We start from the raw sequence: 26791 nt of genomic DNA, 5'->3' as shown, positions 1-26791 counted from the left end.
TCCTTTAACGTCACATCCTGACGGGAGCCCTCTGAGGATACGTCACATCCTGACGGGCAGTCCTCTGAGGAGCGGACGTGGGTTGTCTAGCTAGCAGCGCCCCCTGCAGGACAGGGGTGCAGGCGCCAGGGAGCCCTTGGGATGCTGGAGCTGCAAAGGACATTCCGAGGCTGATAGCACGAATGCTCATTCATTCATTCATTCATTCACTCACTTATGCATGCATTCATTCACTTATGTATGCATTCATTCATGGGTATACAAAATAAATATCGAGTAATTCCCTCATTCCACACCTCCCAATTCCCGTTGTTTCTGCTTCCACCAGCCTTTGTCTCCTTTCTGCTCTCACTGCCACTCATCATTCAAGCCCTCCTCATCTCTCTTGCCTTGTTCAGTCGTGTATGACTTTTCCTGACCCCATTTGGGATTTTCTTGACAAAGATACTGGAGTAGTTTTGCCATTTCCGTCTCCAGCTCATTTTCCAGATGAGGAAACTGAGGCAGAGTTAGTGACTTGCCCACGGTCACACAGCTAAGAAGTGTCTGAGGCTGGATTTGAACTCATGAAGATGAGTCTTCCTGTCTCCAGGCCCTGTGCTATATCCACTGCAACACGTCTCTCACCTGGCCTCCCGCAGTAGTCCCTAGTTCACCTTCCTGCCTCAAGTCTCTACAATCTAATCCTGGGCTTCTAAAGTGATTTCACTCCCTGTTCAGTAAGTACCAGTGGTTTGCCATGACCTCTCAGGTCAGATATTGACTTCTTTGTTTGGCATTTAAAGCCCTTGGGAATCTGGCCCTGGCCTGCCTCTCCAGCCTTATTATGTGTTATTTACTCACTTTCCTGCTCCCTGAGCTGCCCTGACCTTGCTCTTCCTCACACTGGACACTAGTTTCCCACCTCCATACCTTTGCCCTGGCTATCCCTCATGCATGGGATATGCTTCCTACCTCTTCACCTCTGCTCTTTAGAATCCCTTGTTTCTCAGCTCAAGCACCACCTTCTCCATGAAGCCCTTCTCTTATGCCCCCACCCTCATTACCTCATATTTATTTTATATGTATTCATAACAATGAATGAAAAAAGCATTTACAGAAGATTCCCACTTCAGGACAGTTGGAAAGGTCCCAGCTCATTAGAGTGCCACAAGGGATCAGATGGTAATGCCCAAGGGTCTTGAGGAGCAGTAGCAGCAGGGTGGGTGGTTAGTGCTGATGGTCTTACCCAAGACTTACCCAAGACCATAGAATCTTACCCAAAGGTTTGCAGTTGGTGACTCCAGATAAGGAAACTGAGGCAGACAGACATGTTTAGTGACTTGCCCTGTGTCAACAGCTAGTAAATGTCTGAGGCCAGATTTGAACCCTGGTCTTCCTAACTCCAGGCCTAGCTATTCACTGCTTCACCTACCTGTCTAAATATTTAACAAAATAAAAATACAATAGAACACAGTCGATGTTAATATGTGGTTTTCTAAGTCAGTATTGCCTAGCAGGGATCCTTAGGTATGGTTTAATGGCCGCTGTTTCTGAGTGACTATTGTTCTAGACCAGCCTGGCAGACTTCACAAATGAGGAAACCGAGCCTTGGAGAGGGGACTTGTGAGAGGTCATACAGTTAGTAAGTCACCAAGCTGAGACTATCCTTAGCAAATGGTGTAAGCAGTTTCATCCCCAACTGGGGAAGAGGGGAGGGGCCCCAGGTATGGAATCAGGTTTCTGGGTAACCTCCCCCCAGGGCTGAGAGCTTCTAGTTAGGAGAGAGAAGCCGATGCCTTGTGGGAACTGGGCAGTGAGGATAGGCATAGGGAAGGAGAAGGTTCCCTGAGCCCTACCCTGGGGGGGTCCCAGGCCTGCTGCCGTCTGTGGGGCTGTGGACCTGCAGACAGGCTAGGCACCTATCAGCTCCTTTCCTTTGATGGCTGGGCCCTCAGGCTGACCTGCTATGAGACAAGACTTTTCATTTTTTGTCCTTTTATTCCCTCTCTTTTGTCCCCAATTTGTCCCTGTATGTACAAGTGCCTAGCACATAGTAGAAACTTAATACCTTATTTATGACATTTAGCATTTATATGGTGTTTTAAAATTTGCAAAGCACTTTGCAAATATTTTATCCTCACAATCATCCTGAGAGGTAGGTGTTATTATCCCCACTTTTCAAAAGAGGAAACTGAGGCAGAGGTTAAGTGACTTGCCTAGGATCAGGCAGCTAGTGTCTGAGGCCTGGCTCCAGGTCCAGCAAGCTATCCCCACCTGCCTATTACATCTGGAATGGACCTCAGAGATCATCTAATCCACCCTCATTATTTCACAGATGAGAAAACTGAGGCAGAGGTTAAGTGACTTGCCCCGGATCACACAGCAGTAAGCCACAGAGCCAGGAATCTAATCTTGGTCCTCTGATTCCAAATCCAGAAGTTTCCATTGCTCCACAGTGAAACTGAGTCTCTGACTCAGGTCAGATGTGCCTAGCTAGATTCTCTTTGCCTGGAATTTATGTTTGTGAACTGTAGTTGGAAGGATACACTTTACAGATGTGGACACTGGGGTGCAAAGAAGGGCAGTTCAGGAAGCTTTCCATCCAGCCCCTGCCATTTTCCTTCCCAAGGCTCTGGCCCTTGGGCAGTGGAGGGCTTGTCTAGGGCTTCTATGTCAGTTATCCCTTGGGGACCTCAGTTTCCTTTTCTGGAAACTGAGTGGGTTAGAGGAGATAATCTTCTTCCAGCATTATCTCACATGATTCCCCTCAGGGCGCCAGCCAGACTGGACTGCTCTCTTGGCCTCCTGAACTCCGTCCTGAGCTAGCACTGCTCATGTCTCTTCCCACCTCCATCAGCGCTTGTGAGCATGTTATTTATATGAAACAATGGACATTCCCTGAATTCCTTCCATCTGTTCTAGCCATTCTTTAAAGCCCAATGCAGATGCTGCCTCCACGTAGCCTCTCCAGAGTCCCCTTTCTGAACATAGCCCTTTGTTCACATCTCTCTAATCCACTTACTGTATAATAGAGTTGTTTGCCATATCTCCCTCCTAGTCTGATCTCCAGGGGGACAGGGACCCTGTTTTATCCCTGGCAGAGCTTATCAGGGCGCTTAATTAGTGTTTCTTGAATGGAATGGAATGATTTGTAAGGCCCTTCCAATTCTAACTGAATCCTGAATTGTGGCCCTGGTTTTGTTACTAAGTCCCATTTCTGGGTCTGTTTCTTCAATTGGACAATTGCTGGGGGGAGATGGGATACATCTTCTCTCGTTCTTTTTTGTTTTGTTTTTTTGTGAGGCAATTGGTGTTAAGTGACTTGCCCAAGGTCACACAGCTAGTACTTGTCAAGTGTTTGGTCTGAGGCCGGATTTGAACTCAGGTCCTCCTGACTTCAGGGCCGGTGCTCTATCCACTGTGCCACCTAGCGGTCTCTCTCTCTCTCTCTCTCTCTCACTCTCTCTCTCTCTCTCTCTCTCTCTCTTCTTAACAAGCTGGATAGCTTCATGTTCTAGGCCTCACTCTTAAAATTTACTTGCTATATGATCCTGGGGCAAGTTTCCTTCTGTCTTAACTCATAGAAAATAAACATATTAATCTCTGGGGTACTCTCACAAAATGGAGAACTAAGCGGTGGGCTACGCCCAGTTGACAATTTCCACCTCTATAAGATGTAGGGTGTTGGAGCAGATATTTCTCTCTGATCCCTCTCAGCTTATGGTCCTGTGGGCTCCCTGCTGGATGATTGTCTTGACTGGAGCACTTAGATGGGATGGGGGTGGGTAGGGAGGGACCTGAGCCATCTTCCAGGCAGAAGGTCAGAGCCCAGGCCCCCACACAGTTGTTCAATGATTCTTGGAGCATGGAGGGCTCTTTGTTCTGCCTCGGTTGTTTATTTTCAAGAGGGCTGAAGCAGGAGGACCAAAGAATTTCTCACAGGAGGAGAAACAATCTAGTCCTTTCTGAAGACTCAACCAGGGAGGGTGGCGAGATGTGGGTGGCAGCTAAAGGGTCGGGCTTGAGCAGATGCCTCCATGGAATGCTTTACTGGCCTAATAAAAGTTCCAGAGTTGACCCCTCTAACTCTGAAGTTAAAGCATAACTTGGTAACAGAAGGCTCACCCTCTGGAAAATATTACTACCCCTGGAGACAGACAAGTCCCACCGCCTCCCTCTCCTAATAAAACTCTCTGACTCAGCTTCTGGTTCCAGGACTGCTTACCAGGAAGGAATCCTATTACCACCAAGATATCAGGGAATTGATTCCTTCTGGCTTGAACCAGATCAAGTCCAGAAGACTTTTAACTGCTACTTGGAGGCTATGGAAAAGAAACCAATGAAAAAAACCAACAGACAAAAGACCACAACTTGGTAGTTTTGCAACATTTCCCTTCCATTATGGGAGGGCATAGAAAGTAAATTTATTGACTTTTTTCTCCTCCCCAGAAACCATTAATGAACAACAACCAAAACAATGAAATCTCACAGACATGCAAGGAGTCAATAGACAATAAACAGAAGCCCAGTTTTAAGGGAGTCTGGCTAGTTTTCAGTGACAGGGGAAATTGTTAATAGAGGATTTGAATTTTACAGGACCTCAAATTCAGTCCTTTTCTCTTTATGCAGCTGCCTTTTCTCCATTTTACAGAGCATTGGGTGAATGTTCCAATTTCCTCACTTAAGGATCCTACCGCTGGAGACCTTAGAACACGGACAATCAAGTATGTCCTCCTTGCCTTTTTTGGATGGGATGATGAAAACTGATCAAGGTAGACGCAAAACAGAAGAGAATGTCCCAGTAGGAAAGTAAAGCTTTCAGAGACCACCACTTTTTCTGGGGGTTACCCAACTCCTATGCCATTGGCCCAAAACCAGAATAGCTGATGAGCAAGTTTGAGAGGGGTTAAATTGATTTTCCACTGACCATGTTAACAAGAGAAGGTAAGCTCAATTTTTCCCCATGGTCCTGTGTGGTCCAAGAGGATGCAGCAATTTCAAACATCAGTGAGATAGACTGTCAAAATAAATTCAAATTTAGACTGTAGGGTAATTATCACAGACTAGCAGTAACTTGACTTGTTAAAGTAAGGAACCATTCTGCTATGAGAGGGATTCTCTGTTAACCTTTGAAGAGAATGGATTGTAAGCTTCCTAGTAGAGTTTCTCCAGCTCAACCTTCTATGCCAACGTACCCAATATGACAGCTGGTACCCAGCTTTTTCCCTTTCTCACAAATGTAGCCCTCATAGTGGTATGTCTTCAGTTAATATACTGCAGCCCACCTAGGCAAAATGGAAGTCAGGCTTCCAATAGAAGTGCTAACATTTGTCTCCTCTCTCTTCCTGTATCCAAGAACATGGCCAATGCTTTGATGCAAAGATTGTGTTTGTTTTTTAATAGAGCACACTGGAATTTATGTAAACGAAGTATCCCTGGTGGGGATGAAACAAGAGCCAGCTGCCTCTTTCCTCAGAGCTCCAATGGAAGCAGTATGGGATTGGGAGGGGCCCCATCGATCTCCTTCCTTTATCAGCACACCTCTGCTCCTGGCTACCAGATGGTCAGTTCTCATGGTTATTTCAGGGCCATACAGAAAAGTGGAGTTTCAGAAATCTCATGGGAACAATTTACCAGCCTGTTTGCGAGCCCCAAGGGATTGAGATAAGTATCTGAATTTACTGCCTCTGTGGTCCCTTTGAAGTTTATCCATCACTAATAAACCTTTCAGAAAGCCAGGGTTGGATCCAACTGAGTGGCTTTCTTTGGAAACCCTTTTAGACACCACTTATTTTTTGCACAGGGCAACCAGTCCACTTGGCCAGAAGGATCAAGCATTTGGGAAAATGAATGAGGATGAAGCTGGGGCAGGAATGTTTCTATAACGCCTTTTTTTGACCTGGTCATTGTACAAAGGCAGGTAGGAGGCATATCACCAAGCCCCATTGGACAGCGCATCAGAGATTTAGAAATAAAACAGGTAGTTCCCACACTGACAAGGACCCCAATAACTGCAAGCCGATTTCCAAACCAGAGACCCGGGTTACCTTGTAAAGGAAATAGGCAGCGAGTTAGAATCCCAGCTGATGCAATTTGCAGTTTGGAAAAGGGATTGTCAGGAGCATTTTTTGAAGACGAGGCTGAAGATTATCGCAGACAGGAGGTTCCACCTCATTTCCCCGCAAGCTTCCCTAGCTGTCTCTGCCGGGGGACATAGGCTTATCTTTCTCCCTTTTGCATAGGCCCTCAATCATCAGTGAGTTACTGAACCGATGAGGAAGGATAACATGCCTGAAGGCACCGCCAGGCAGCCGAGTATAAACTGGGGCATTCTCCAAGGTGCAGGGAAAGCTAAACCAGGCAGGATTCTGGTCATAGTCTACACGTGGAGATGAACACCAGGGCAAGCCTGTTTTCAGGCAAGGGAGTGAGGAGGGACCTCTCCAAGTCACGAGTGGCATTTTGGAACCTCCCTTCCATTGTCTTGCCACCCAAAGGCTAAACTAAGTTGCTCCTCCAGGCCTCCAGAGAAACATCCCGAGGAGGAGGAGAGAGTGAGAGGCTCAGAGATGTTGTCTTGATGGAATAAGGCATAAGGAAAAAAAAATTGGAAGAGAAGCTGCTGAAAAAAAAAGGAAATCTGGAGTCAGGGACCATCTAGAGCAGCCTCCTTCATTTCTGGCTTGAGCACGTAAGACAAGGGACATTGCCTTTCCTGAACCTGGAACGGGCTGACAGAGCACAAGGACAGACGCGGGATTTGGAGAGGTAAGCTCCAACGGGGGATTGGAGTGTGTGTGTGTGTGTGTGTGTGTGTGTGTGTGTGTGCTAGAGGAGGTGTTTTCTTTAAAAAAATATCAACAGCAATTTTAAAAATCATTCACAACCAGTCAGAAGGACCACAGAGCTTTGGCTGTCCCAACAGAGTCTTTAATGCCGATGGTCAGCGCATCATTTCAACCAAATGGCCCCTTCATGCTTTTCACTGGTGGATACTGCTGCTCCATGGGCATGGCACTGAAGCAATCTGAAGGGTTACAGTGACCAGCCTTTCCAGGCTGTCCTGTAGGGCCTGGGGGACCGGGGATGCCAGGAATCCCCTGCTGACCCATGGGCCCAGTTGGGCCCAGCTTTCCATACCCTGGGGGTCCTTGGGGACCTAGAATGGGAAGATGAAGAAGACATTAGGAAACTCATCCCTTCTCACCCAATACAAGGGCTTCTCCTGCCAGATTCCTTGGAGAAAAATTGTGCTCGAGGGCAAAGTGCCTTGGTGTCAGAAGACATGGTTCAAACTGTGGGCCTGAGCTTCCTATGCATGAGGATGGGTAAGTCCCTTCTCCCTGAGCCTCTGTTTCCCTACCTGTAAAATCGGGGTGGTCTCACTTGTACTACCTACTCCCCTGGACTGTGGGGAGGAGAGCATTTGGAAGCGTATTCCTACAGAAAGGGAAGGTGCTTTGTTAGCATCACCATCCTCCCCGCTTCCTCTGGACAGTCATGGCATTTTGTACCTTCACCCCTACCTCTCTTTATTTATTTCCTCCATTAAGGGCAGAAATTGGCCATTTTTTTTATCGTCCTTAGTGCATGGTCTTACCCTTAGAAAATATTAAATTGAATTAACTCAACTAGTAAATGAATAAAGATGAGGTAAAACATAGTTTCATTATCCAAATGAGTCAGATAAATGGCAACCACACGGGATAGGACTCTGGGCACTGTGGGTGCTCAATGAGTGGAGGTAGACAGATTGAGGCGTGATTGTGTGCAATTCTACCGAGGTGTGATTAAGGAAGCCATCTGGCAGGAGAGAAGATGGGCTCCCAGCTCTTCTAGGGTCATTTCCCATCTTCCATCTCCCCCATCAGCTGCCACTGACTCTTCTTACCTGGAGGACCAGGGAGACCAGTTTCTCCAGCAATGCCAATGCCAGTGTCTCCTTTTTCACCTTTGGTACCAGGTAAACCTGAAATGAGGGAAATGCAGGTAAGAAGACATACCTGGGTAGGAAAGTGTTACACCAGGCTGGCTGTGGTGGAATAGTCACACACACACACACACACACCCCTCTCCTCTCACACACACTTTGCTCCCATATACTCCTCAGACCCACCCACACACTCCCCATCACGCACATACTCATATGCACTCATCCACGTGCTCACAGAGTCATGGACAGATATGAAGAATGCACCCAAGGGGCCTCTCTGTAGCAATACTGCAGTCACTGAACTGCAAGGATGGAGCTAAGGAGATCTGGCACAGCACAGGAAGGGAAAGCATGACCAAATAAAATCTGCAAAATGCTCACAACTTTTGCCAGAGGGTTCAGGCACTGGGGACTGGCCGTGAGCATCTCAGATAACCTATTCAGTGTTGCAGGCAGAGCTACCTCTCATCCCTGGCAAGCCCTGGCGGCCTTCTCTGCCAATCTGTCCCGGAAGCCCGGGCGAGCCTGGAGAGCCCGGCCGGCCTGGAGAGCCGTCCTTTCCTGGGGGCCCAGGCCTGCCTGGGGCTGCTGCCATCTCCACAGGGAACTGCATCCTGGATGTGTAGTAAGCCATCCTCTCTGCAAGAAAAGGCAAAGGCTGACACGGGCAGTCACCACCCACGCTGCCTGTGAGCCCTGCAGGGGAGCAGCGGGAGGCTGGAATGGGATCGACACAAACTTCTTTAAAGAGGGAGCCATTATGGGAGTCGGTTCAGCAGTGTTCATTTTCCTCTTCTGGAGAACGAGATGCCCGCTAGGGTCCCTCCCAGCTCAGCCAGTCTGTGTTCTGCTCAATCTAGAGATCTCCTAGGGAGCACTTGGACCTCGCTCCTCCTCCAGCTCCCCAGACCGCAGAATGCAAGGAGTAAAGGAAGCTTTAGGGACTTTTGTTTGGATGCTGAGAACACAAGGACGTTAGGAGAGGCTGTGACGCTTCTCCTCCCTTCCCTGGTGAGGGTCAGGAATAGGGGAGGAGAATCTGGGGCCTGCGTGTCACACTCCCCGGCTTGCTTACAAATCCTTACACTCCTTGCATCTTCAAGCAGCTTTGAGGTGAAAAAGCCCACATCCGGGGAGGCGCAAAGCCTGGAGTCAGAAGTCCCTGAGGGAGGCTTCCTGGCTGGGTGACCCTGAACACTTCTTGTGGTCTTTCTGAGCCTCTCTGCTCAATGGTAAAATGGGAATTACGGGGAGGAGAGCCCTTTGTAGCCCCTCAGGCACAGCAGAAATGGGGGCTACGAACAACAAAGCAGGGAGTTCCTCGTTTGCAGTCATATGGCTGTGAGACACAATGCACAACAGTCCCTGAAGGCCTGGAAGTGAGTGTCGGGTCACAGCGGGCAATGGAGAAGTAGAGGTGCATGGTGGGTGTGAACAGGCTGTGACACAGAAAGGGGAGCTCTGAAGGAGAGCTGGGGGAGGGAAGAGCCCGGCTGAACAAAGAGGCCGGTCTGGCTGCCTGCTGCCTCAAAAGGCAGATCCTGGTGGGGGGACCCTGGAGCAAGCCGATGGGAAGACCCGGCCAGGAGTCCCACGGGATGAGCCGGCGTGGGCTGGCTGTGATCTGCACTCCAGCGAGTGAGATCGCACATCCGGAGGAGGAGGAGGAGGAGGAGGAGGGGCACACAAGGCCTTCAGACCAGGCCTACCCCCAACTCTAGGCCACAGTAGGCTGACCTGGGGAGAGGTGAAAGACAGAAGCAACGCGCCCTCCTGCCCCGACCCACCATCAATAACCAGTTACCATCAAACATTTTGATGATCTCCTGTCTGATGAATCTCTTGATTTCATCATAATTTACCGAGTCTGCCTGTGAGAGAGAGAGAGAGAGAGAGAGAGAGAGAGAGAGAGAGAGAAAGCTAGCTCACTTCAGGTCTCTTTCTAAATAGAATGTCTTTCATCTGAGTAGCTGTTTTCCAGAGAAGAGTAACACTTCTTTGGGGGCCCTGGTTCCTCACCTTGCTGAGAGCTTCTGAAGAGCTCTCAAGGTGCTTCTCTGCCATACCCCCCATCTTTCTGAGTGACTCATTCTCCATGTGTCAGCCCTCCGTCCTCCTTACCATTGTTCCAGGCAGTCCTGGCATCCCTGGGGACCCAGCAGGCCCTGGAGAACCCGGGTGGCCTCTCTCACCAGAAGGCCCTGGTGGCCCAACAGGGCCCATGGAGCCGCTCTTGCCAGGTCCTCCCGGCGTGCCGGCTCTCCCCTTCTCTCCAGGCTCGCCCTTCTGCCCTGCAGATCCAGGGTCACCCTACAGAGGAGAGGAAGCTATTTGTCAATGCTAAAGTTGAGGAATTCCTGTTTCCCTCCCAAGCCCAGGCCAGTATGTATCCTCCAAGTGGGACTCAGTTGAGTAGGACCTGACCCGCGGTTTTCCTCAGGCCTTCCTCTCTTGTCTCCTGGTCTTCCTCCGGCCCCTCTGTGGCTGCCAGTAATGGCAACAAAACGTGCTCAAGTCTGTCTGCCCAGTGTCCCAGACCCAGGGGTTCTGACACCTCAGCCCTCCTCGTCCATATGTCGCCCAGCAATGGGTGCTTAGGGATTGCCCCTCCCCTCAGAACAGAGGCCAGAAGGGGTTTGATCTTTTTACCTTTGGGCCAATAAGGCCATAAGGTCCTGGTTTTCCAGGAGGTCCCTGGAAGAAAGCGAAAGTCAGGGGTCTACATCACAGGAGACAAAACAGGCCATTGGGGAGGGGTATTGCAGCGATGCAGGGAAGCCTCTGAACAGCCCACGGCCTGAGGCCATTGCAGACTACATTCTAGGTTGGCTCAGAGTCTGAAGGCCTTGATGAAAGAATGAAAGCTGAGTCTGGACTCCAAGAAATGGCGGCAGAGCAAGAGCTGCGGTTTAAGTATATTGGCAGGGTGCTGGTGGTATGTGGCGCAGAAGAGGGAGGCTGAGCAGAAGGCCAGAGGAGGAGAGATGGGTCAAGAGAGAAAGCATGCACTTCGGCCAAGGGAAGCGACGAGGAACCTTCATTATACAGTACCTCTTTGCCAGTCGCTCCATCGGTGCCAGGCTCACCCTGAGCATGACAAGAGTAAACAGGAGTCAGGAGCCTTGGCATGGAACGGTCTTGAGTCGGCCTTGCTCTGTGGTAGCCCCAGCCCGCTCCCTGCCCTTTCACCTGCCCACAACCCTAAGGAAGAGCTCGGGGCCCTGCATGCTTCCTGAGCCTGGGGTGCAGACCCTATCACAACACCCAGGATGGCTCCATTAAGTCAAAAACCCTGAGTTCTACTGAGGCGGGGCTGAGGCCCAAGGCTGCACCCTCAAAGGAAAGAATGAGCTCTTGGCTTTGGTTCCCCTCTGCTCGGTTTGTCATCAGTGATTGAAGGTAAATCACATTAATCATTATAATAAATAATCCCACAGCATTTTTCTCCCAGAGAGAGCACGGCACAGGGGCGTCTGAGTCAGGAGGACCTGGGTCCAAATCCTGTCTCTGACACCTACTGGCCATACGACCCTGGAGAGGTCATTTAACTTCTCATGGTCCGGGGCAATTCTCTAAGGCTATACATGAGCTACAGAAGTGACCACCTTGCAGCGGTCAAAGGCGTTTTCTCCTTGAGAGTTCAATGCAACCATGGGTCTGGACAAATAATAACCACCTGCACAACTCAGATTTCTATGGTTTTCCTTAGGGATAGGGATGGAGACTGGATCTGAGATTTCATCCGTACAGGCTCCTCCTTCTTGGATGAGGAAATGCCTGCTACTAAAGCTGGCTGACACCTTCTATGAAATGTACAGGTTTAGAGAATTGCCTGCCTTGCTAAGTGGTTAAGTGACTTAGCCAGGGTCATGTAGTCAGTGTGTGTCAGGGGTGGGCCTGAACCTAGCTAACTTTCCTTCCTGCCTGCCTTACAGGCCAGCTCTCTATCCCATCTGCTCTGGCCACCTCTCTAAGGTTTACTTTACCGCGTATGATTGATTATTAGGGTCATAGCATCGTGCATATAGAGTTGGAGGGGATTCTAGAAATTATCAAATTCAACCTCCTCATTGTGGGGGGAGGTCCTAACTTTATTCTTTCAAAGCAAGTACCCAAATAATTCTTTTTTAACAATTTTTTGTAGTTATTTTTGTTGCTGTCTGTTTTTACATCACCTTCATTTCTGACTATATACATATACCCTTCCCAGTGAGTTGTTCTTTGTAACAAAGAATAAAGAGCCCAACTAACCAAACATGTGAACTGAATCTGACAAGGACAGACAATCCATTTTCATGGATAGAGAAACTGAGGCCCAGGGAGGTCTAAAGAATCCTAGGATAATAGATTTAGAGCTGGAAGGGCCCCTGGGGTAATCTAATCTACTCCACCCCCTCCAACTTTACAGATGAGGAAACTGAGGCCCACCTCGAAGTGACTTGCCCAGGGACACACAGCTAGTAAGCCAGGATTCAAACTCAGATTCTGTAACTAAATTCAGAGCTCTCTCCACTGCCTCCCTAATAATGGATTGTATTTATCTATCCCTTTCTTCTTAACAAGCCTTTGTGCTAGATTATGTATTTTTATTGTCCCTATTTACAGATGAAAAACCGAGGCTTAGAGAGGGAAAGTGACTTACCCAGAGTCACACGACTTTTAAGTACTAGGGCCAGGACCTGAACCCAGCTCTCCTGACTTCCAGGCCCGTCTTCTTACCACAACTTATTATATCTGCATATGATGCAAAACTGGGAGGGATAGTGAAAATGGTTTTATCTACAGCATGGGTCTGACCAGATCAGCTTCCTACTTGATAGGCTCTGGTAGCTCACTATGGCCCCTGAACTCAAATGTCAGCGCCTCCATTTGTCATTGAAAGCTCTTGCCCCTTTCCTCTCTAGCCAGTCTGCTCCCATATTACTCCCCCCTGCTCCTTCTCTGACCCAGCCCCTCGCTGTTCCTCGTGTATGGATCCCTCATCCGCCTTCTCTGCTGCCTTTCCCCCCCGTGCCTGGAGCACTCTCTCTCCTCCCCTCTGCCCCTCAGGTTCCCTGGCTTCCTTCAAGGCTCAGCTCTGCTCAAACATCACTCTCTGCAGGAGGGCCTTCCTGGCCCCTCTCAAAGCTAAGCCTTCCCCCTTCAGATTGTTTTGCATTTCTACATAGATTGTGATCGTCCCTACTTGTCTACACCTCTCCCCAGAGAGGATATAAACTTCTTGATAGCTGACACTATGTAATTTTTGTCTTTGTGTTCTCAACACCGACTATGACCATTGGCACCGTAGTGAGCTCTTGTTAAATATTTATCGATTGTCCCAAACAAGGGAGAATATCATCTTCTGCCCTGGTTAGACCTCAGCTGAGTAACAGTGTTTGGTTCTAGGTGCCTGTTTTAGGACAATGACAAGTATGTTTAGAGGAGGGTGACAAAGGGCATGGCAAAGGGACTAGCCGCAGAAAGCCAAAATAGGAGCAAGGGAGAAAGATTTTGGGGAGACAGATTCCAGCTTAATATATGAAAAAAAAAATCCTAACCATTATAGCTTTTCAAAAATGGAATTGGCTGTCTTAGAAGACAGGTCGTTATATCATACAGGATGAAATTAAACACAGTTTGGATATAACCACCTGTTTAGGGAGGGGATTACTGCTCAGTTTGTGAGTCAATGACTCATTTGCCAAGGCAGGCCCACCCTCCATGGTTATACCCAAGGCCATCTTCCTGGCAGCTCCCCATACCCACTGTTGTGGTCTTAGTGGGACGTGGGATTGCATGACCTCTGGGTCCCTTCACTGACAGTGGTGGCTGTTGGGCCTGCAGGGGAATGAGAGGGTAGATCGGTCCAACTCCACACATTTTTACTGGCTGCTCCCCATGCCTGGAATGGCCTCCCTTTCTCATCTCAGCCTCCTGCCCTCCTTCAAGACTCAGTTCAAATCCTACCTTCTGCAAGTGTCCTTTCCTGATCCCTCCACCCCACCCCCAATTAGGAGAGCCTTCCTTCTGAAATTACCTCCTATTTACAACGTATATATCTTGTATGTATAGTCATTTACATGTCTCTATTGGCATGTGAGCTCCTTGAGAGCAGGGACTGGGTTTTCTGCCTATCTCTGTAGTCCCACCATTTAGCACAGTGCCAGGCACAGAGTAGACATTTAATAAATGTTTGGTGGCTCCTTCATACACTGCCAGGCTGCTGTCCAGAGTGTCCAGCACAGGCCCCACTGTTTTCTGGGGCACTGGGTCCTAGCTTCCTAATTCCAAAGGTTCATAGAACCACCACTGTCTTTCTGAAGGCTAAGGGCATTGACTGAAAGCACCAAGAGAGCCCAGTGGCCTTGAGGCCAGGAAAAAATTCTTATTATATAGCCCAGGGAGCTGTCGTGACACCCCCATGTGTAGTGTTGGGTCTCGGTTTACTGTGTCCTTAGAGGTTTTCCAGTTGGAAATGGCTGAACACATCAAGTGAATGTTCTCTCCCTTAAAATGGGAGCTCTCCAGGAACAGACGAAAGATGCCTGTCCTAAGTGACCAGCCGGCCCAGCCCAGGACTTGGTGCACATGGGTCCCGATAAAGCTCAGTGAGGAGCATGGGCTGGCACTATGTCCCAGTGGTAGCTCCAGGTTCTTCCAGGTTTTACAGTTTGTGAAGGCCTTTTCTATAAGGCAGGGAGCATAAAACTTGGAAACTGAGGCTCAGAGAAATGACTTGGGTGCTCTCACATGGCTAGGATACGGTGGCCCTGGGCTCTGCACCCAGATAGAACAGTTTTACTGCCACCCCCCCACCACCACTCTGCCTCTAACTTTGTATTTTTGCTTTTACTATGATGTATGTAGATGCAACCAATTATCAAATACAAGTCCTATCTGCCCATGTGACCTCCAGATCCCTGACAGCAAGGGCCCGGTCCAGCTTCCCTTGTTCTTTTTTTTTTTTTGGCAATTGGGGCTAAGTGATTTGCCCAGGGTCACACAGCTAGTAAGTGTCAAATGTTTGGTCTGAGGCCAGATTTGAACTCAGGTCCTCCTGACTTCAGGGCCAGTGCTCTATCCACTGTGCCACCTAGCTGCCCCTCCCCTGTTCTTGTAATAGCTGTTGGCAGGACTTCATGTGAAACGTCCTGGGTGTTGACTGAGAGACGGACCAGCTCCTTACCTCCAAGCACTCACATGGCCCTTCCCCAGCCAGGTACTTACCGTGGGTCCAGGGTGCCCAGGTGCGCCAGGTTCACCTGGAAGACCTGCAAGACCCCTTTCTCCTGGGGCTCCCCGATCTCCTTTTAGTCCCTGGAGGCAGAAGAGAGAAGGGAGGAAGAAGGAGAAGAAGGGAGAAAGAAGGCCCATCAATAGTTTGGCCAGCTCCTCCCACTTGGTATCTACTCTACAGTGAGATGATGCAGGGCTCTACATCCCTCTTCTTTATTTTCTCTCAGACAGTGTATGTATGTAAGAGAGAGAGAGAGAGAGAGAGAGTGTGTGTGTGTGTGTGTGTGTGTGTGTGTGTGTATGTGTGAGGGAGCAAAGGTGTAGTAGAGGCTGACGCCAGATGGTGTGAAATGGGGACAAAAGGTTTTTTCTTCCCTCCATTAACAGCTGAGCTAGGCAGGCCTACTGGGAGGGAAAATGAACAAGAGTAATTGGTACTTACGATTCCACTGATCCCAGAAGGCCCAGGCTGGCCGGGAGATCCAGGGGGACCCTAGAGCAAGAAAGAGAAAGAATGAAAGGATGGAAAAGACCAGCTGGGAAGGCTCACGGGAACTCTGCATGGCCCAACAATAGAGAGGAGGACACTGACAGTAATGAAAATGATACCTAATACACTGAAAGCTTAAAAAAAAATCTTCCTTCCTATTCCTTGTAGTGTGGGGCTTCATCCTCACTGTCTTCTGGGGAAGCATGCTGGGTCAGAATTGGGCTTGGGGACTGTCCTAGGCCACTCTGCTGCCATCTCACAGGACCTGGAAAGCTCTCTCCAGTCCTGAATGACTTTCCACACTGGAAGTGTCTTCAGCCCCCATGGCCTCTCCCTCTGATTAGCTGGTTCCTCCCAGAAAACTCCTTTGGCTGCCCAGGCTAACCAGTCACGCCTTCACCCCATTCCAGGCCGTATCACTGCAGACTCATGTCCACAGGATGTTCACACTGGCCCCTTTTATTTGTTGTCTCTCTCAATCAGTGGGAGTTCCTTAATGACAAGGACTGTCTGTCTATCTGTGTCTGGCACAGATATATAAATGCTCAGTAGATGCTTTCTAACTTGACTTGACTCAACAGGAAGTCTGCAGACATTGGTGGAGGGAGTTGGTCATGCCCTGTGGGGCCTTGACCATTGAGTTTGAATTATGCGGTTCGATTAGGAGAGAGCCACGCCCCTGAGGAGTTCTGGGGGAATGAGAGGGGCCTTTACCTCAGCCTCAGTCTCCTGCTATCCTTCCCACCCTATGGCTGGCGGATTTGGACTTTTTGGAATGTTGATTGCTGTCCAACTGCCTGTATTTGTTTCAGCTCTCGGACTCAACTGTGAGCTTCTGGAGAGCTGGGACTGAATGTTATTCACCCCTGTATTCCCCATGCATTCCACACAGAAAAACAGCAGAAGTCAGTAAATGCCTTTGAATTGAACCTAGAATGTGCACTGCGACCTCATCCACACGAACACAGGCTTCCTGAGTGCCTGTCTCATGGGCACCACTATCCAAATGTCCCCTCCCTTCTCTGCCGCTGGGCCTGGAGGATAACAAGGCACTTGTCTAGCTCTGGGGAGGACGAGGGAGAGATGAAACTCTTTAATAACCACAGACTATCTCGGAACCCTCAGACCTGGTGGCCCTGGCACAAATGTCCATTTTGCCACCATCTTACTGTGTCTTTGCTCTCGGGTACTGACTCTTTCCCTTCCTCGAAGCTAGGGCTTCTCTCTGGTAGGAGGAGCAGTCAGATTTCAACTTACCACATGGCCGGGTGGGCCGGGTCTTCCCTGGGGTCCCATGAGGCCAGGCTCACCCTAGAGGTCATGGGAAAAGGAAGAAACAGAAAAGTTAATTGGTACCTACAGCCATTTCTTCTACTGGACTCTGCAGCAGGGTGGTGTGTGCAGGAGACCAGAAAAATTCTGAGTACAATTTCTAGAGGCAAGACTTCCAGAAACCAGTGATGGACCGGATGATGTCACAAAGGAGGAGAGATGGGGCAAGTTGGCCATCTCTATGCAGCTAGATAAGCATATGTGACCATATCACAGCAGCATATCACTGTCCTCCCCCATGGAAAAGAGTAATGATGATAGATGAATAGCCTATACTTGGGTGCGCATTCTAGTGGCCCCAGGGAATCTCCTCCCATCCCACCCCTATCCCAGTGAGACAGAAGGAGCCTAGGGTGTTCTCCAGAGCCACAGATCACAAGCTGTCCCTCAGGGGAGGTCTCAAATCAGAGGATTCTAGAAGTAGAAGAGACTAGGAATTATTGATCAATCTCCTCATTTTACAGATGAGAAACTAGGCCCAGAGAATGAAAGGGATTTTGCCAAGATCTGAGAGAGAATTGGTGGTGGAGTCAGAACCGGAACTCATGACTTCTGACCCCGCCCCATGCTGATACCCACATGGGGAGCAGAGAGTAAGAGAGTCTTGCTCTGATGCCTGTGGATGGAAGACACAGACTTGGGAAGGGGCTGAGCCTCAGACAGCAGCAGAGCCCCGAGGGCCCTGGAAGCCTGGAAGCAAACGCCTCCGGGGCTGGGTAACTGCCACCGTGGAGGGTTCAGCAGACTCGGGGCCTCCTGAGAATGTCAGCATTCAACAAGTTACCGACACAGAGCCAGGCCTCACCTCAGCTCCCGGCCGTCCGCTGCTGCCAGGAGGGCCTGGTTTACCACAGTCACCCTGGAGGAGAAAAGAGCAGCTGAGGCCCCAGACCCGTTTGCCACCAGCTCCCCTCAGAAGCCACCCGTCGCTGGCAATGGTCAGCCCCCTCAGAGCTCGACGGCCACCTGCTACGCTCCAGAAGGGGACTCCCGTAGGCTCAGGCCAGTGAGGGAGATAGCTGGGGGTGGGCCAAGCCTTAAAGCTGCACTTGGTGGGGAGGAGAGGGGCACAGAGACCTTCTAGAAAGCCTAAAGTGTGACAATGGGCCTCCTTGGGGTGGCTGGCACCTCTACTACTCAGGGTCAGGTCACCATCCCTGAACAGTGTTGGGTTTCCAGGGAGAGCAAAAAGGGCCCCGACAGGAAAAGACCCCATTACTCACCTTGGGCCCAGGGAGGCCTGGATGCCCTGTTTTTCCCTTGAAGCCCTGGAAGAGAGAGACAGAGGTCATTCTCCAATAAGATGAAGACCCCCTTATGTCTGCCCTTTCATCGAAATCCAAACTCCAGAATCAAGTCTTGTGGCCCTGAATGCAATAGGCACGCGGTGGTGGAAAAGCCCAAGCCCAAAGAACAGCTCCATTCTTGGGAAGTCTTTGGAGAGAGGTGTTCAAGCCTATCTGTGAGCCTCCTTCTGCAGGAGTTGGCTCATTCTATCTAAGCGGCCTAATTTGATCTTGCAGTTCAACTTACCGGGATTCCCATGAGTCCTGGGGGTCCAGGAGGGCCAGGGTCCCCCTTCGGAAAGAGAACAAGCGTATCAGGACAAAGGGCTGGTCTGGTTATCCCGTGGCCATGTTCACTGGGCCAAAGTCACCCTCGCCCCATACTCCCGGACAAAGGGAACATGGACAGTTGGCTGAGAGATGCATGGAGAGTGGCTGGAGCCCAGACTAGGAATCAAAAGTCTGGCTTTGCCACCCCCGCACTCTGGCCCAGTCTCTTCTCCTGGCAGGGCCCCAGTTTCCCCATGTATAAAAGAGGCCCCTCCCAGTTCAATGGTCTAGGATTCCAACCCACTTCCCCCTTCTCTGATGGAAGCCCAGTAAAATGAGACACAAGGAGATGGGGCTTGTTCCAGGCCTTTGAAGCCCACGGCTGAGCTCATCCAGTCACACTGCCCGGTTTCTTTGGGAAATTGGGCAGGAGTTCATTTTGCTTCTTGTCTTGGTTTCTGTGAGCACCAACAAGCCTCAGAGGAACAGAACCTTCCAGGTGCCTACGAACATCTGAATCTCTCACCAGGGAAAGAGACAGGGGCTCTGAAACCTATGGCTTTGACAAAGGCAAGGGATTCTCAACTCGATTGAACCGCAAGATCTGGGGGGTTCTAAGGCTTTCTTTATGGGGGCTGGAATGGGGGAGGAAGTCTGATCACAAAACTTTCCCCTCTACCTTAATCCCACCATCTTACCCTCAAACCAGGCTTCCCATCCTTCCCATCTAGCCCCTCAAGGCCGGCAGGACCCTGAAAAGTAGAGAAAAGAAGTGAAATGTTCCATGTGCCTAGAACAGTGACTGGATTAGGGCCACAGGGAATGAAACCTACCTGGCCCTTCTGCTCACTCCTTACCTGTATGCCAGGGGGTCCGGGAGGTCCTGGAGGGCCCGGCATGCCTGATGGTCCTCGAATTCCTTCACTTCCCTGCAAAACCCCCCCCAGAGTCAATGGAGCCTACTTACTCTTAGGAAGGGGGGAAGTAGGAGTGGAGAGAGGCTGGCTCAGGAGCAGTGTGTGTGGTCTCTGACTACTAGAAGGCAGGGTTCTAGTTCTAGATCAGCAGTGGGGAACCTCTGGCCTTGAGGCCACATGTGGCCCTCTAGGCCCTCAAGTGTGGCCCTATTCGATCAAAGGGCTGTACTTGAGGATCTAGAGGGCCACATGTGGCCTCAAGGCCACAGGTTCCCCACTGCTGTTCTAGATAATGGGTAATAACTACTCACATTTCTATAGTATTTTACAGTTAACAGTCTCATCTTTTCTCAACACAACCCTGTGAGTAAGGCATTGTAAATATTATTATCCTCATTTTACAGACAAAGAAACTAAAGACTAAAGATTTACCTAAGTTCACACAACTAGTGACATAAGAGGGCTGGGACTCCAGCTTAGGTCTGCTGATTGCAGATCCAATTATCCTTCCACTACTCTGCCCTACCTCCTTATGAGCTTCTCTATGACTTGGACCCCTCTCCCATCCCCTGCCATCCCCCATGTCCCTTCCTCACCATGCAGCCTAATGGAGTGTGTGCAAACAGCTCCCAAAGCCATCTGTGACCTTGGACAGGTCACTTTCCTTCTCTGAGCCTCATGAGATTCATCATTTGTTAAATTAGGGGTGTGAATTAATGGTAATGTTCTTCAAAAGGTCGAGGGAGCAATGAGCCGAGCCTGATTCTGACCAAGTGTGGGGCAACTAACCAGTTGTTGAAGTAGAAATGGTATGAACTGGTTGGGATGAGAGTGATCATCTGGGAACTGAAAAGCAGATTTTTAAAGGTTCAAAGAAAGAATCAGTAGCATCTGGAGGCCTAAAAAAGTCAGCAGAAGTTGACCCAAGAGGCACTGAAAGTTCTCAAGAATGGAATTCTGAAGTACAAATGGAAATGATGTGTATGCAAAGGGAATTCATTAACCAACTCAGATATTTTAAAGATAATTGAAAATGGAAGCAAGGACAGATAACTGATCACATTAAGTATTATGGTCCTGTTGAACTGGTATCCAGAACACCAAAGTCTGGAATGAGTTAAAGTTTGTGATGAATCCTAAGAACAACACAATTAGCTTTCTCTCTATTTTTTTTAAAGCTATGCTGGGGGAATGAAAAAACTCCCAGAGAAGACAGCATTATTTCTAGTGATGGATGGGACAATAATAATGGCAGAGAGAAGGAAGAACTACTCAACTTTTATTTTGCTTCGGTTTTCTCTGTTGACAAAAATGATCACTGTAATGAGAATAGACCAAATAATTAAAAAAAATTGAGACCCAAGATAAATGAAGAAATGGTAAGACAGTTGCCTTCAATAAGTTTTAGGCCCAGAAAAAGCACTCCCTACAATACTGAGTTAGGAGATAGAATTGCTTAATCATTGTCAGTAATCTCTGAAAGATGGCTGACAATGGGAGAGGTGCCACAGGCCTGGAGAAGGGAAAATGCTATCCTGATTTTCAAAAAAGGGAGGAGGAATAGAGTTGGAGAATTACGTGTTAGCTTGACTTGGATTCCTGTCAAAATTCTAGAACTTATTAAAGGGATGGTTCATGAGCATCTAGAAAGGACAGTGGTGACCATCACAGGCCAGTATGGCTTCATGAAGAACAGGTCCTGCCAGCTATGATCCTTGTTTCCTTTGTCTGATGGGATTATTAGATTGGTAGATAAGGGGAATGCTATACACACTGTATACCAACATTTCAGCAAGGCATTTGACAGTCTCTCGTGATAGCCTTGTGGACAAGGAAAAGGGATATGGACCAGATGACTGTATACCTAGGTGTGTCAGAAATGGTTGAATGAGTGTGACCAGACCCAAAGAGTATCAATTAACAAGCCAATGGCAAATCAGGGGGGAAGGCTTCTAACACAGAACCTCAGGGATCTATCCTTGGCCCTATGGTATTAAATATAATTATTAATTAAGATGAAAGAATAGCTTATCAACGTGGCCAATAACAGAGCTAATGTACTGGATAAGAAGAGTCAAGATCCAAAAAAAATCTCAACAGGCTAGAATAACACTGGGCCAAATTTAACAAGATAAAATTTGATAAAGGCTAATGTAAAGTCTTATACTTGGATTAAAAAACAATTACCTGCAGAAGTGCAGGATGAGGGAAGGCGTGGCGAGATAACACTTCATCTGAAAAAGATCCGGGGGTGTTAATGACCTGTCAGTAGAGTGAGGTGGCAGCTGGAACAACTAATGTAACCGCAGGCCATATGAAGAGAGGCCTAATGCCCAGAAATGGAGGCGGCAACTGTTCTGCTAGACTCTGGCATAACACGTTCAGTTCCGTGTGCCACGATCCAGGAAGAACACCAAGTCACTGAAGTGAGTCCAGAGGAGAGCAGCCAGGAAAAAGAGGGGGCTGAAGAGCATGGCACCCACGATCAGCCAAAGGAACCGGGGACATGGGGCCAGAAGAGCAGGCCTATGGGATGTGGCAGCTGGCTTGAAGTATTGGAGGGACCATCAGGGGGGACAGGGATGAGGCCTCTTCTTAGGCCCAGAGAGCAGGAGTGGGAACAATAGCTACAAGGCCCAGGTTTGGGCTCAAGGTTGGGACTGCTTTCCTAACACTGAGTGGTCTGTAAGTGGACTGGGGAGCCTTGGCACAGGAGAGTGCCTCCTCCTGGAGTGAAGGCGGGAGACAGTAGAGAAGAGGTTCTTGGGCAGGTAGAGGCTGGATTCACTGGCCTCTGAGCTCATTTCCAAACCTGAGGGTTTGTGACGGCACGTTCTCCAAGGTCCCTTCCAGCTCTGACAATCTACAGTCCCTATTTTAAGGTTCTTTCCAGCTCTGAAATTCTGTGTTCCACATTCCAAGGTCCCTTAAGTGTCTAGCTAGTGCACTCTCTCTGGGCCTGTACTGTTAGGCACTGCAATGTCTTCACTAGCTGAGAGGGGGCAGTGCAACTTTAGAAATGTCAGTGCTCACTCCCCCAAACCCTGGCCTACCCGGGGGCAGAGAGCAGCTGCTTGGGTTTCTCAGCTGAAACTCTCTTGATTACAGGAGGGACCCAGGGAGGCAAATGGAGCCAGCCACCAGCCCAGCTCACTCCCTGTTCTAGACAGGCTCTTCTCAACATGTCTGAACGTGTGTCTCCTCTGCCTAGGCTAGGGCAAGGTCTGAAAAGGGGGGAAGGGAGGAGGCGGGACCCCAGGGCAGAGTGTGCTGCTGTAGGAGGAGGAGATGGAACGGTATGGAAGCAAGAAGGAAACACTCTTCTCTGCTGGGAAGGGGGAGCTGATGGGAGAAAGACAAGGCAGCCAGCTGCTTGACTGCTTTTAAAGCTGTATGCTCTGGGTGGGTCAGGCTTCTGTGCTGACAGGCTGGGAGGGACAATTGCGAGGAAGACACAAAAGCAGCCCTTCCCTGTGGTCACTATCAGTTTTAGCCAGTCTCTTGCTTCTCATTCTCATTCCCTCTCCCTCTCCCTCCCCCTCTCCCCCTCCCTCCCCCCCTCCCCCCCCCTCCCCCTCTCTCTCTCCCTCTCCCCACGTCTGACTTTCTCCCTCTCCCCCTCTCTCCTCTCTGTCTCTGTCTTTCTCCCCATCCCAAACACTCACCCAGCTCTGCCTCTTTCCCAGCTGGCTTCTGAGTCAGGGCCCTCTGCCCCTGGTCACCTTCCTTCTCCACTTACCACCGTGGCAGGGTGACAGCACCAACTCCATTATAGAGCCCCCAACTCTGCATTCCCATGACCATCCACATGGTGGTTCCTGCTGCTGCCAGCTTGGGCTCCAGCCTGCACTAGCTCCCTAACGTCTTCCCAGCTCCATTCTCTCCCCATCCAGGCTACCCTCCCTACCAAGAGTCTTCCTTGTGCACAGGTCTGATCAGGTCAATCTTTTGCTCAAAACCATTGGGTAGTTTCCCACCCCCTCCCAAGTAAAGGCTTCGGCATTCAAGGCCCTCCCCAACCTGTATCTTCCTACTTTCTAACTTCATCTCGTGTCCCTTTCCAGGCCTTCTCCTTTCTAGCCAAACTTGCCTATCTTCCTCCCCCACACTGGCCTGGTGGTTTCTTATTTGTTTTGGTCACACTGTTCCTTATGCCTGGAATGCTCCATTTCCCTGCTCTCATCTGGTGGACTCCTTCCTACCCATCATGTAAAGCCCAACTGGGATGCCTCTTCCTCCAGCAAGTCCTTCCTGATCTCGGGAGTCGGTAACAACCTTCTGCCATTGACCTCATCTAACTCTAAATTCGTGTCTTGCTCCTCTTGAATGCACTGATGAAATTCTGCATGCCAGAAGTCAGCATGGTATTTTGGCAGGACACTTGGAGTTGGGAAAGAATCATATTCTTATCCTGACTCAGGTACTTACTGTTGTGTGACCCGGAGCAAATCATTTCACCTTTCTAAGCCTCGGTTTGCCTTCTCTCTCAAATGGGGATAATCATACTTGTGCCCCACCTGTCTCACAGAAGCACTTTGTTAACCCTGAAGCACTATATAAACGTGGGTTGTTACTGATGTGTCATACCTCCAGTAAGCTCTGGGAGGGCAGAGTCCTATCAAAACTTCCTATCTCCCCTAGCACCCTACATGGTATTCTGTATACAGGAGGTGTTTAATCAATGTTGAATAGAGCCCTCCTCCCTCCCAAAAGGCCAGACCAGGGGACAGAAGATCTAGAGATTTATATCATGGCTGCCCCCTCCTTCCCCTTAAGGAAAGACCTCACAGAGCAAGCCCATTGATCTCTGGGACCTAAAGGAAAAGCAGGGCTCAGCCTAGTCTCCCTCCTTCTTCTCCCTCCCCCATCTCCTCTCTATTTTTCTCTTTCAGAGCAGAAAGGCAGACCCTGTGAGAAGCCAACTGAAGGGGGCACAGCAGCCAGCTTAGAGGAGGGACTGAACCTCAAGCCAAAGGGACCTCCAGGGGCTTGGCTTCACTTTTCCATCCTACTCCCTTCCCCATGCAGGAGAAGAAGTCTTCACTCAGAATGTCTGTCCTTCTACCTCCCAAACTGGAAGCCACACGGAGGCAAGGCCCCTAACCCACCCCCTCCCCATCATCTCTCTTTCTCCACCCACCCCAGAATCCATCTGTTTCTTCCATCCGCCAGGGCCCTTCCCCACTCCTCTTTCCCTCGCATTCCCTCGCCTTCCACGGGGAAGTGTCTTGATATCTGTTTATGCAACTTGGACTGGCTGATAGAGGAAATAAGCCAGACTCCTGGTGGCTCTGAAGAGAGGCTTAGCTCATAACTCACCCCCCTCCTCCAGTTCTTCCTGCTCACCTTCTCAGCTGGGGGGCCAGGTGGACCAGCTGGTCCTGCTTTGCCTGGGAATCCTGGGGGCCCCTATAAGAACAGAGGGGAAAAAAATAAGAACAGAGGGGACTGACTTCAGAGCATGATCTCTCTATGTGGCTTAGCTACTGCTCACTTCTTAGACATTATGCTTCCATCTTCCGGAAGTAGGAAACCCTCTGCCCTAGTCACTAAGTACTTCCCTAGTATCCTCTCCCTGTGTCTACCCCACCCCCTTCCCTTGCCTCTGCCTTAAGCCACCTGCTCTCGTCCTGGTCATCCTTTCTATCAGGGCAAATGCCCTTCTGCGATATTGTGCGTCTCTCTTTTCCTGATTTTATTCTGGTAGATCCTTTACTCACCGGTGGGCCTGGGAATCCTGGCTGTCCCTGAAATCCCTGCAGACAAAACAAGGAATGGTAAGCTCTGGAAGGGCAAGGACCTTTATCTATGTGAAGGGTTGCCATATGGAAGACGGATTCACTTTGTTCTGCACGGCCCCAGTGGAAAGGATCACAGCAGTGAAGGGCAGGAACATTTCAGCCCAATGTAAATGAAAGCCTGCTGATAATCAGAGATGTTCCTAAGTGGAATGGATTACTTATGGGGGCAGTGAGTTCTTCGTAACCAAAACTCTTCCAGTACAGGCTAATGTCCTCTTATCAGGGATGTTCTAGGTGGAGGGGGGAGGATTAGTGAGATTTGGAGACCCTCTGGCCATGTCCTACATGGTCATCCATTTTGTATTTCTCTAGCCTTGTTTTCTGGAAGCAGATAACCCTCTGCCCCAGCCACTAACTATTTCCCCAGTGTCCTATCCCTTTCTCCACTCCCATCCTGCTTCCAACACAGTGTAGGTGACAATGGAAGCCAGCAGGGCTCAAGCGGACACCCCTCCAGAAAAAGGAATCGAGGCTCCCACCACTCATGGTCACTGAACTCAGTGCCATCTCCTCCTTGATCCATCAGAGATAATCAAACTCAAGTCATCTTTATTTGTGTTACCCTCACCTACCCCACACATGCACATCCTTCACATGATAAAACATAAGGTCCCTGAGGGCAGGGCCTTTTTCTTTTTTTGTCTATATCCCAGTACTTAGCACAGTGCCAGGCAATAGAAGGTGTTTAATAAATGTTGATTGATTTCCCTTCTCCCCCTTCCCCTCCCATAAACACAGATTTGCCCATTGAGTGTGTGTGTGTGTGTGCACACACACACACACACACACTCTCACATATTCCTTCCCTTCCCACTCACCTGGTCTCCCTTCTCACCAGCACCACCTTGGGCTCCTCTTTCTCCTCGGGGACCCTGTCACCCACAGAAAACAAAGAAAACTGGTGCCTTGCTCTCATCCTCTTCCCTCAGCCCTCAAGCAGTACTCAGCCCTGAGAGAACTGTGTTGACAAGTCAGCATCTTCCCACCAGCCACACTGAGACCCCTCCCACACTCACTGCAGGGCCCATGGGGCCTGGGAGACCTTCAGCTCCTGGTGGACCCTAGAAACAGAGAGAAAACCGAGGAATAACCTTGGAGATTCAAGAGCAGGGGTGGGGACGTGTTTCTGCAGGATTGAGTGAGTCGTGACTGTGCTGAACTTGAAGGATTGGGGGAGGCAGGGAGGACACAGTGACTTTGCCTGACCTGAGGGTTAATGGTGACCAGAGACCATGACCTTCTCATGTAGATGAAGAAATCATGCTGATTCTGTTTGAATGAGGAGGGAAAACATGACCAGAGACCCTGTTTGCCTGAAGGGAGAAACTCAATAACCCAGCAGTGTTGCAGGGTAGGGCTGAGGGGCAGAGTAGCTATTCATAGGCTGTTCAGGTAGGTCCAGAAGAGAAGAGTGGGACAAAACCTAAATGATTGGGAGGAGATGAGACCCAGGAACCATGGCAAAGTTATCTCCTGCATTGCAGTGGCATGGTTGAATTCTATGTGAGCTGGTGAAGGAAGAGGATGCACACACAGTCTTGAAGACCAGAGCAAAGGACAGA

At 49.6% G+C, this 26791-nt stretch overlaps 1 protein-coding gene across 5 annotated transcripts in view; it reads right to left on the bottom strand.

The window, feature by feature from the left end:
- Positions 1–4360: 4360 nt before the first annotated feature.
- COL16A1 (collagen type XVI alpha 1 chain) overlaps positions 4361–26791 on the bottom strand; it is a 77048-nt gene continuing 54617 nt past the window's right edge. For all 5 annotated transcript variants that reach the window (XM_027864515.1, XM_027864512.1, XM_027864516.1 and 2 more), the window contains 19 exons: positions 26246–26290; positions 26048–26101; positions 25149–25184; positions 24775–24837; positions 19369–19440; positions 19210–19263; positions 18489–18533; positions 18179–18223; positions 17761–17814; positions 16881–16934; positions 15576–15626; positions 15125–15214; positions 10967–11002; positions 10565–10609; positions 10037–10225; positions 9720–9786; positions 8378–8554; positions 7874–7951; positions 4361–7141 (listed from right to left, as the gene is read on the bottom strand). In XM_027864515.1, the coding sequence (XP_027720316.1) occupies positions 6939–7141; positions 7874–7951; positions 8378–8554; positions 9720–9786; positions 10037–10225; positions 10565–10609; positions 10967–11002; positions 15125–15214; positions 15576–15626; positions 16881–16934; positions 17761–17814; positions 18179–18223; positions 18489–18533; positions 19210–19263; positions 19369–19440; positions 24775–24837; positions 25149–25184; positions 26048–26101; positions 26246–26290 (1458 nt within the window). In that variant the 3' untranslated portion in view covers positions 4361–6938. The remainder of the gene's footprint in view (positions 7142–7873; positions 7952–8377; positions 8555–9719; positions 9787–10036; positions 10226–10564; positions 10610–10966; positions 11003–15124; positions 15215–15575; positions 15627–16880; positions 16935–17760; positions 17815–18178; positions 18224–18488; positions 18534–19209; positions 19264–19368; positions 19441–24774; positions 24838–25148; positions 25185–26047; positions 26102–26245; positions 26291–26791) is intronic.

Source organism: Vombatus ursinus, unplaced genomic scaffold (genome assembly GCF_900497805.2).
Source record: "Vombatus ursinus unplaced genomic scaffold, bare-nosed wombat genome assembly UNPS02014775.1, whole genome shotgun sequence".
Taxonomy (NCBI): domain Eukaryota; kingdom Metazoa; phylum Chordata; class Mammalia; order Diprotodontia; family Vombatidae; genus Vombatus; species Vombatus ursinus.
The sequence above is the reverse complement of the archived record's forward strand: the minus strand, read 5'-3'. Positions and strand labels throughout refer to the sequence as shown.